This window comes from Populus alba, chromosome 7 (assembly GCF_005239225.2).
Source record: "Populus alba chromosome 7, ASM523922v2, whole genome shotgun sequence".
NCBI lineage: Eukaryota > Viridiplantae > Streptophyta > Magnoliopsida > Malpighiales > Salicaceae > Populus > Populus alba.
The window spans coordinates 11,011,102-11,022,510 of NC_133290.1; the positions used below are offsets into that span (position 1 = coordinate 11,011,102).

General features: G+C 33.4%; 1 protein-coding gene and 1 non-coding gene across 4 annotated transcripts; one reads left to right on the plus strand and one right to left on the minus strand.

Moving 5' to 3' along the window:
• The first annotated feature begins 1,865 nt into the window (after positions 1-1,865).
• TRNAL-AAG (transfer RNA leucine (anticodon AAG)) lies at positions 1,866-1,946 on the plus strand. Its single transcript has one exon. It is a non-coding gene; the product is annotated as a tRNA-Leu (tRNA).
• A 93-nt stretch (positions 1,947-2,039) lies between these two features.
• On the minus strand, positions 2,040-10,650 carry LOC118043608 (4-alpha-glucanotransferase, chloroplastic/amyloplastic). Of its 3 annotated transcripts, none has more exons than XR_012170389.1 (17): positions 10,197-10,650; positions 10,051-10,113; positions 9,752-9,840; positions 9,591-9,651; positions 8,586-8,664; positions 7,403-7,539; positions 7,156-7,314; positions 6,979-7,055; positions 6,107-6,246; positions 6,004-6,035; positions 5,843-5,917; positions 4,327-4,399; positions 4,120-4,208; positions 3,806-3,850; positions 3,560-3,712; positions 3,068-3,308; positions 2,040-2,226 (listed from the first exon to the last, which is right to left on the minus strand). XR_012170389.1 is itself a non-coding variant. In XM_035051632.2 (16 exons), exons 1-16 carry the CDS (start codon positions 10,542-10,544, stop codon positions 3,204-3,206), a joined length of 1,725 nt encoding a protein of 574 aa, XP_034907523.1. In that variant the 5' UTR covers positions 10,545-10,650; the 3' UTR covers positions 2,931-3,203. The 3 variants fall into 3 exon arrangements, 1 of the variants encoding a protein (XP_034907523.1); XR_012170390.1 differs by lacking the exon at positions 2,040-2,226 and adding an exon at positions 2,296-2,721; XM_035051632.2 differs by lacking the exon at positions 2,040-2,226 and having other exon boundaries at positions 2,931-3,308.
• Between the last annotated feature and the right edge of the window lie 759 nt (positions 10,651-11,409).

An 11,409-nucleotide genomic window follows, 5' to 3' on the forward strand; every position in this document is an offset into this window, starting at 1 on the left:
CCTAGAATAATAATTAAAAAAAAATCATAATTTTTAGTAAGAGTTAACGTCAAAATGAGGAAGAATTTCTTTCTTTGTTTTTTTTTTTAGTAAGAGTGTATGAATGTGTTGGAGAATCTTGATGATGTGTCTATGCTTCTTACATCAAAGCTCTTGATAAGTTTAAAGATGCTGATCGGAGAAGAATGTTTACGAAAATGTCGTTTGTTAGGAGGAGGTCTTGGCTGAAGAACTTAGAATAAACTTATTAATTGTTAATGTTTAAGTTACTTGTTTGGAATGTTTTCATTAAGTTTAAATTTTAAATATTTTAGTTTTATGCTTAATCTTGTGCTTGTTATATAAGTTTTGATATTTAAGTTTTAGTTAATTTATATGTGCCGTATTTTTTGGGCCTATGTATAAGCAATTCAGATTTATATATTGAATTCTTTTATTGTTATTTTTACATTGCAATTTTTTTTTTGATAATTGTGGGTGTTTGGACTAACTTATACGCACCTCTTAATTAATCTTCCAGAATTCCTAAAATTAATAACTAGATAAGTCTTCATTGACCGTATGAGATTTGTAGCACTCGAATTAATAACTATTGAAGAGCAAACTCAGTTAAGTTTGACCCCTTGCTTCCACCTAAAGATGTGTAAAAATGGAATAATTTATTGAAGACATGAGTATGACCTTGCATTACTCGTGTTTGTATTTAGAATTGTATTTATGTATTTTTAAAAGTATGTTTGACTTGGAAAATATTATATTTTTTTATAGTATTTTTAATGATTTTGATATAAAAAAATATATGAAAACATTATTTTTAAGCATTTTCAAATAAAAAACACTTTTAAAAAAACATTAACTTAATGTTGAAATGATAAAATTAAAACAAAATCAATTTAAAAAAAAAAATTGAAGTCAACTCGGGTTAATATTTGAAATTCATAATCCAAATCATGAGGTCGAGACTAGCTTTATCGAAGCCAAACGAAGCCAAACCCCTATAAACAAAATGTCAAGGGATTAAGTTAAAAATAAAATCAATAAAAAATAAAAAAAAAAAGAATAAAGACCAAATTCGATATAGAAATAAAGAAAAAAAATGTTAAGGGATAAAAACAAAAAACAAATAGCAATTAAAATAACGAAGCACCAAATTTAAAATAAAAATTACAAGAAATTAAATGCTAAGGAAAAAAAAAAAAAACATTCAAAGAAAAGATTCAAAACAAAATAAATAACAATCAAAAGAATGCGGACCAAAATTAATATAAAAATAAAAGAAATAAATGTTAAGGGACAAAATTGAAAAAAAAAATTCACTTAAAAAAATAATAAAAAAATTTACAATTAAAAGAATGATGATCAAATTTGATATAAAAAAATTAAAAAATAAAATTTTAAAAGAAAAAAAACTAATTTTTTTTTAAATAAAATAAACAGTAATGATTGTATTAATATCTTTTAAACTTTTCAGGGCAATACAATTCCTAAAAGATGAGAAATCAACAGTGAGAAGAAAAAAAACCTAATCGAAGTCCAATATCATGCAACCATATACACTTACCCCACCACGTGGAAAAGTGTAACAATGCTTTCAAAGGTATTTTTTTAATTATTGTTATATGTATGTATGTATGTGTGTGTGTGTTATTTTACTGTATAATTTTATATAAAAATACAAAAAACCCTCTATAGCAACCTTATAATTTATTACGTATAAAGGCATTAAGATCATTTTAATGTGCAAAAAGACAACAAAATGTTTATCTTGTCCCCGTTCAATTTTAGTAGTGACTAGTGAGGGTCCTCGTCCGAAAAGGAGTGAGATAGAATTATTATAATAACCCATAACTAGCAACCATGAACGAGTTGAGATGGCCGAGTTGGTCTAAGGCGCCAGATTAAGGTTCTGGTCCGAAAGGGCGTGGGTTCAAATCCCACTCTCAACAAATTCAATCTTTTTAATATAATACTTGTAAGTTGCAAGTCTTAGCCCTTATGTTCAGTTTCCTAATTTATGCTATCCAACACTTGACAACGCCTTTTTTTTTTTTTTCTTTTTTAATTTCTGAAACTTTAATAATATAATAAAATGGTCACTGTAATGGCTTCTGTCATCAAATACTACTGCATCAACATACACTGCCTTTCATTAATCTCGCCATCGCCACAAGCTGCTGCAAATAAGAGCTTCTGCTGCACCTGGCGTTGCCCTCAAGTCCCTTGAATCTGCACTTGTTAAGGTCCTCCCATTTATCATCTATACATAGATTTTCTATTTTTTTTCTTCTTGAGAAATATTCAACAATGGACTGTATTGAATTTATACGTTTTACAGCAAGATTATGTCACTGTTTTTAATAATCATGACCGATCATTGGTATATATGCAAATTAATAATGAAAACTGGTTGAGAAACTTACTATATAGCGTGGCTTCCTTTAAACAACTTATGCCATTGAACATCCTTGCCTTCAACTTAGGCAGCCGATCTTTCCTCGGCTAGTTTTATATATTGACTGGAATTTGATCACTTTTATTTTATTTTAGTTTTGTTGCAAGTCTCAACTTTTTCCCCACGTAAAAATGAGGTTTAGACCACCACTCATATAGTAAATACCTTTCAGCAATACAAGCAGGTTCTCTTTTCACGGCGGTGGGAACAACAGGGGGTTTTTGACCGTCCTTGCTGCCCAGCTTGCTGAGGTAAATTCTAAGCATTTCCTGGTGTCATTTTGTGTGTGAAAGTGCATGTTAGGGCGTGCGCGCGTGCGTGTCTGTAAGCTATACATCTATGCGTATACACATTTGGTATATATACTGATGCTGGGAGAAAGTAATGCAGGTTTTATTTGCCGGATCTCTCATTAAAAATAAATGAATGAAGCGCAGGTTCTGTGATGCAAAATATACTTTTTTAAAATACTTTTCAATTAAAAATACATTAAAATAATATTATTTTATTTTATTTTTTATATCAACATATTAAAACCATCCAAAAACATATTAAGCAAGCTAATGCAAAAACACACACCAAGCCAGCAATGTCTAAGAAGGCAAAAACACACACCTTTAACATGGACTGCTGATCTATGATCCAAGTGTAGCTTCTATGTCATTCGTGATTAGAAAAACTCGTACAGCTAACTGAATCTCTCGTCTACGGCTTATGTGTAGCCTCAAAGAGAGATCTTAGCTTTCTTCATCTACAACCGGCCATATGTCGAGAGTAAATCCTTGAGTCGTGTTGCTTCATCCTCCAAGTGATCAAAGCTCATGGAACTAGGTATCCTCCACCTCCAGTTTCCAAACTGTACACAGCAATCGAAAAGTTACTATCAGAAAGAGCCATTTCATTTCATTTCTAGCTATGTGATAGAAAGTAGTGAAATTCTTAAAGAAGTACTTTCAAAATACTAAGAAGGTTATAAGTTTGTCATCTCTAGTCAAAACTTTTTTGTTTAAAGAAAATGGATATTTGGGAAAACAAATATCCAGGCGTACATAACTAGAGCCCCATTGCAGCTAGCCAGTTGTGCAACAATGCATGGTGATCCTATACCTGAGTAGCTGGAATATTCATTCTGGCAGAATTCCCCAATCCAAGAATATCTTGCATAGGTATGACTGCAGTTTGGGCCACTGATGAAAGGGCAGCTTGAATGAGTTCCCATGGGATATCATTTTCTTCATGAATCGAAAGATACTTTTGGACCTGAAATAGCAGGGAAACATAAATCCTCATTATATGCATGGGCATGGGAATTCACATGTTAAAAGGGGGATCAAGACTACCAAAAACGCTTACATTTGATTTCTCTTCTTGTTTCAAAACATCCCACCAACCTCGAATCTGTTACAAATACACAAACAAAATCCGTTATCAGGCCACACCTTCTAATTTACTAAAGAAATTGTTAAGATAAAGGAATTAGAATAAACCATATTCTCAAGTTTTTTAGGACTAAAACTAGGATCCCATTTGCAAACCATAAACTATGTCCAGCAGGATATCATAACTAGTATTCTAGAAAAGCAGAACCTGCTGCTCCATTCACATGGTCATAAGATCGGGAATGGGGCAGCAGATAAAAATGGCCAAGGGTATAGATGATTTTCTACCGTGTCATTATCATGAGTTCCAGTGTACACAACTTGATTGGGCTCGTGATTATGAGGCAAATGAGGGTTAGCTGCATCACTTCCAAAACCTGGAACCAGGAAAAAGAATAGTGGAAGAACAGCACAATCCATGTAAACTTCAAGGAAATCACTTTGAAACAGCAATTTATTTGGACATATACACTAAAATCAGAAACAGCTCATTACCAAACTGAAGGACAGCCATTCCAGGAGCACCAATGGATTTCCTAAGTTGCACTACATCTTCAGTGATGATTCCCTGTAAAACAACAGTGTAGGCATAGTTATTAAACCCGGCCCGGGGTTGACCCGGCCAAGGGGCCGGGTCTCGGGTTTCATGGGTCAAACCAGGTCAACTCGGGTCAACCTGGATTAACCCGGAAAAATTAAAAAAAATTAAAGTTTTAATATTTCATATGAAAAAATCCATGTAAATATAGATTATACATATTATAAATAATGAAGTTTAAAATAATATTTTAAAAAGTTTTTTTATCCCACATTGAAAAAACATAACTTTTTTTATGGGAACATAGAGTATATATATGAAAGGGCTTCAAATCTCACATTGAAAAGATACTATCTAATCCTTTTAAGTTGAAGTATTTAAACCAAAAGGTTTTTTAATAAACATGATTTTTTTCTTGGGAACATAGAGTATATATACTAATGGGTTTCAAATCCCACATTGAAAAAATATAATTTTTTTTCATGTGAACATAGAGTATATATATGAAAGGGCTTCAAACCCCACATTGAAAAGATACTATGTTATCATTTTAAGTTGAAATATTTAAACCAAATTTTTTTTTATCCCACATTTAAAAAAAAAAAAAAAAAAAAAAACCCCGGGTCTCGTCCGGGTTTGGCCGGGCTGTTGCCACAGCCGGTCTTTTATTAAACCCGGACCGGTCCAGCCACCGGGTCGACCAGCCGGGCCGGGCCGGGTTTAATAACATTGAGTGTAGGAGGTGCAGACAAGTGGATACGTGAACACTATAACTCCTTGCATTTTTAATGCCCAAAATCTTAAAAAGTTGATGACAGTAGCAAAGACCAATCCATCCAAACCTATTGCTTCAGCAAGAAATGCATTGTCCTAATGGTATAGAACTGTGAATTAAAAGAACACACCTTTAAAAACAACAATATCATAAAAACCCTTGATAAATGGGGGACATATTAGCCAGAACAAAATGAATATCCTATGTATGACTTCATTGTTGAACCATGTACAGTGATTGACCATACATGTGCATTCGTTTTTGACTCTTGCAATTATCTTTTATATTACATGCATGTATGAGTAGTGTAGGATTTATACTAACCACCCAAACATCAACGACAATGAAAAACAGAAAAACAAAGATTGGATTAAATCATTGAATCTATGATCAACAGGATATATATCTTGTGCATCCATCATGATGATGAGATGATCATTAAGGAATCAGTGACATTTCTGTGAAAGTCAGTTTTTTATTGATATCACCTTATTGAAAATCAAATAAGGGATCATGTAAATGACCAGTAAAATGCAAAGAGTACACTTCTTTCCAATGTTACTGTTAGAAAGTAAAGCGATTCCACTTGATGTTAAAGAGAAACAAAAGTAGGATGATCCCACCGCAGCTATCACGTCCTATAACATGATGAAAAGGGAAATGAAAAGTTTCTTAAAATCCTATATAATGACACATACCAGATCTTCTGCTATTATATTGATCTTTCCAACAGCTCTAGAGATTGCATCAAATAGGGATTTTCCAGGTCCTGCCTACTGTCATCAAAATGAAATCTTGGGTTAATAACAGGAAGCTTCTCGAAATATCACAATTCATTTGAAAAATACAGAAAGCTGACCTTCCAGTTTCCGACCATTGCAACTTTTGCTTCTGCAAATGAATGCAATTTAATAGCATGAAAAATGCATCACATCAATTTGTCTAACTGGAGATTGTCTTACCTGAAGGAACAGCCCAAAAGCCTGCAAAACCTCTAAAATGATCTATTCTGAATTCTTCAAACAGATCTTGAGCCCGCCTCATGCGACGTATCCACCACGAATATCCATCTTTCTCCATGGCTTTCCAATCATATAAAGGACTGCAGGTCAGGCATAAAAATAATCATTAATGTGGCCATTATATTCCATAACATTTTTTGAACAGTTTATGTTTTAGGAATATCATGAAAGCAAGAGAAGAAAGATGCCAAGAAGCATAGAATGTCCTCAATATCTTATTTGCCTAACACTTGAACAGCAAACCACTTCCAGGTAAAACTCAACTCCATCAGCTGGAGCACCAATTCAAATTAGTTTCAGTTACAAAAGCATAGTTTGTAAGCCAGTAGACATTTTGAAGCTGTAGCAATCATTACAAGTACTCATAGCAAATCCCCTGTTGCTGAAGGGAACAATTTCTGGAAACTATCAAATTGCATCCACAGAAACATCATCGTTGTCTTGGTTGTACGAGAGGAGAGAAAATGTAAAGAGTGAAAAATGTGCACAAAAGAGTTCTATTTCGGGCAGCAGGCAGCTATTTTGTAATGATAGGAGACGCGATTGGACTAGAAGAGAGCAATAGCTGATCTTCCATATGAGTCCAAAGATTCTTTCTTTCTTTCTTTTTTGGTTTACAAGAGGCTTGAACTTGAGAACTTTTTGGATTGGGGTACGTGCACTACCAATTAAACCATGCAGTTGGTGCGAGTCAAAAGGTTCTTTAAACTAAATAAAGACAAGGCTGTTCTGAGTTTATAAAAAGTAACGAAAACCAAACATTATTTCTTCAAAATATCAGATGTGCTCATCTTGGTGATATCAGTACATACCTGTCCCACAACTGTCCAGTTTCACTGAAGGCATCGGGGGGGACACCGCTAACTAGAAGAGGAAAACCATTCCTGTTCTGGGAGACAAATACAGAAGTTAGTAACTGGAATGATAAGGGTTACCAACCTGAACAGGATGGTTCAGCATAGTCCTAAATCTGTGGAGAAACTGATTACCAGTAAAAAATGTTTCTTATTTGCCCAAACATCAGCGCTGTGATACCCTACATATATAGGCATGTCACCCATTATACTAATTCCCTTCTCCCGTGCATAGTTGCGAACTTTCTTCCATTGCCTTTGGAACAAGAACTGTTGTGCAATGAATATGTCTATCTGTACAAGTAGAAGCTTCCAGCATCAACTATGAACAATGTGCCAAATGGATTATAAAAGGTTGGGGGAAAAACTATTTGTATCTTACAAAATCCCTTTTACTCTGGTATACTTCCTCCAAGGCTGCAAGATGGCGATTTTTTAAAGGTTCAGGCCACTCATACCAATTAAGTGTATTTAAGGAATCATCAATAGCAGCAAAATAAGCTGCATCTTCAAGCCAACCTAGAAAACAGAAAGAGATAAAATATTTACTTAAAGAAGGGAAGGAAAAAAAATAGCAATGTTGTTCTAAAAATGAACTGTCCAGGAAAGAGATGCTGCAAAATGTTAATGGCAAAACAAGAGAGATGATCAATGAAATCAAACATTCAGGAAAGAGTAGCTGCAACATGTAAATGGAAAAGCTAGAGATATGGCCGCAGAAATTAAATTTTCTGTCAGTGCACAGGCATGAACACACCCTTGTATGTATCACTAACCTTCACATGACTGAAAGATAAAATTGTACATAAAGGTTTTTCAAGAAAGAAATGATGCAAAATGACTTTGAGCAAAGAAACCCCCCCAACATTATATCCTGCTGTCCCACCAAAAGTCTATGATTCCAGTATTGTATGCTAAATTTGTCATTGCAAAATAGGCAGAGCATATAATTTCTTCCTCTCTCGCATTGATACTTGAGGAGGTAGTTCTTTTTTTTCCCTCTAAATGTTAGTCTTCCTAAGTTGAATCCTAGCTTGAAGCAATTAGAAATTGTAAAAATTGAAAGCAGTAACTAGCAACAGAAACATGGGCACATAGGATCTTGTATCCTGGGTTATTAACCATTTTCTTAGTCAACAATCAGTAAGCTAAGGGAGTAGCATTTTCGGAGCTTAAAAAACAAATTTTGTAAGTATCTAATTGAGTAGTAACTAAATTATTTTCCAATCAATAGTGCAGGTAGCTTTGTTGAGTTGTATTGATAAGCTATTTGCAATAACAAGAATATAAGATTAAGATCCAGCATCACGCTAATAACTGAAATTCTGATAGCAGCACAAAGTGAATGTTCTGAATAGAAAATATTTCTCCATTTCATTTAAGTCATTGTGCAATTTATTACCTAATTCTTGCTCCTTTTCCATCAAATTTAAAACTAGAACTTCCTATACGAAAAAACTAACAAATACATATACGTATATGGAAGTGCTTCTATTTAATCAGCAATGAGATTCCATGAGCAGTGAGCACAAATGAATGGTGCTCCGAGACAATGTGATTCTTACTTGAAATGTCCGGGTTTCTCTGAAAATCTTCAAGCTGACTTTTAAGTTCACCATCGCTTAAAATAAGCCTCTCTGCAGCCTAAGAAAGAACTGATGTAAGATAATCTTGGGCCTAAAAACAAAAAATACAGGCTAAAATTAATAGCACCTCCTGCTGTATTTAGAACAGAACTATTATGATGAAACTTCTTAAAAAATTACTTGTCCCTTTTTGTTCAGAATTTTCTCCTCTCTAACTTTAGAGATACCTAATTAGAAAAATGAAGACCCCTACCTAATTAGAAAAATGAAGACCCCCCCCAAATCAAATTCCTGTCATCCAAGAACAGATGCAAAGAAAGCACTCAACAGCATCAAAAGACTAGAAGGAGAAAGTTATAACGATACTAAAAGTAGTGGCACACGCAAAGCACAAAGGGGGGGGGGGGTGAGGGGGAGATCCACATATACAATATCCTTATGTTAATATTATTGGTTGATTTCAAATGACTTTATTATAGAGTTCCATTTTTCTTTGGATAAACAACTGAAAGTTCTTTGCTATCATAAAAATCTCCACTATTGAAACAACAACAGTCAGCAAAGGCCTTTTGGGACTATACAGACACCACAATGTTTTAATCCTAGTAGAGATCTTCGGAATGGGAAATCACAACCTTTGCGCTTCTTGCTATACTTGCATGTCAATTCAATTTCCAGTTATTAGAACCTATTTCAATCAGCAACACAATGTTCTATATATAAAACATACGCATTAAACAATACCTTCAATTTCAACTCAGACCACAGTATCATTATCATTTAATTATGTTTTCAACCTCACTCAACCAAGTTTTTTTGCTGCCCCTGATACTTTGGCCAATATCTAACACATCTTGAGGAGTAATGGAGACAGCTAGAAAGTCATTGCTTTTGATATATGCATTTTTTATTTATTTAACTGAATACATCTAGAAGACAATGTGAAACAAGAAACTATCAACAGCAATGTACCGGATAATTTACCTTAGTTATCAACGGATCCTTCAAGTCAGCAACAACAGAAAAGTCCACATGATCAGCATCTCTACACGAATAATGAGAGAGCAATAAATCAGGGAATATATATATATATAATCATATTTAGCTCATTTTATGAAAGACTACTAAGAAGAAAGATTTATCACGTTGGTCTAGGAAGCTCATCTTCTGTCAATAATCCATCTTTCACAAGCTCTTCAAGTGAAATCAAAAGCGTGTTACCACAATTTGCATCCTGAAAAGCCAATTATGCAATAGAGATTCATTCACTTAATTAAGCATAATAATCCATTTAGTTTTTCCATTCCACTATATAAAAATCATAAGTAAAATGTCGTAAAGCTCAATGCATCCAATCAAGTTTAAAAACGATCACGGACTGGTCAATTTCTATTGAATTGAACAGATGACTAATTAAAAATACATAACAAAGAAAAACTATAACCTGGCCGGAGTAAGGTGATCCTTCTTCATTCGCCTTCCTTCCCGGCGGAACAAGAGGTAAAACCTGTATATTTATTCACACTTTTTTTTAAGCAAGCAATAATAATAATAAAATATTATTTTTATTTAACTCGATGAAGGAAGGACCTGCCAAACAGAGCAACCAGCATCATGAAGCCAATCGATAAACCGAAAAGCCTCGTCACCAAGATCTCCAATACCGTAGGGTCCTCTAAACGAGGTCGGGTGAAGCAAAATGCCAGCTCTCCTGCGATCACCAGGATCACGTTTAGGAAACCACTCGCCGTAATCTACAGGCAAGTCCTCGCCAACTGCGACGGAAAAGTGAGAAGGAGTGGCGGATAGGGCGACGGATTTGGAGGTGAGATTGAAAGATAGACGGCTGGATTGGGAGGTGAAGAGAGGGAAAGGAATTGAAGAAGAGTGAGTGAGTTTTGGAGAGAAAAGAAGTGAGAGTGAGTTGAGGACTGCCATTGTTGAAGATACTGGTTTGTAATGTAGTTGATAGAGGATGATATAACGGTGTGTAGAGTTACTGTAAACGAGAGGCGGCAGAAGGCAACTTGTCTGTCACTGTTTGTTTCCCGTGATTCATTCATATAAAATAAAATTGTGGTTTTTTAATAATAAAAAAAGATAAATCTCTTTTTAATTATATCACACTGTAAAAACTTTTTTCTTTTCCTCTATATTTTTTTTATATATAAATAAGGTATATCGATTTATTTATTTATTTGTTATAGTGCGCTGAACTCCTTTATTTTTATTTTTTTAATGTATCTATAAACAAATGTTTTTTTAATAAAAAATTAGGTTTTAAATTGTTTTTTAGATTATTTTGTTTGAGAAAATATTAAATTAATATTTTTTAAAATATTTATTTATGATTTTAATATATTAATTTTAAAAATATAAAATATATTTCAAAAATATTTTAAAAAAGAATGACACTATATGCTACCAAATATGTACTTATTCTTTTTGTCGGCAGAGTCCAAATGAAACGACAAATAGAGTTATAAATCAGCATCCAAAAAATCATGATCACAAGGAATCAGGTCTGACTTTCCTTTTGAAGAAAGAACGGCTTCAGTAAAATTTCTCTGTAGATCCTTTGATGGTATGTTAATTGTATTATCGAATAATTTATATATATATATATATATATATATATTGCGTTTATAATTATGATGATGATATAATATGATAAATATTTTATATGATATGCTAGAGCGCCCATATTTTATATGTTTGGCAGCATTTTATTCACAAATTTCAGTAGAACACATATGCCATTATTTTATATTTCATTGTTGGATAACTTCGATTGTATTATATA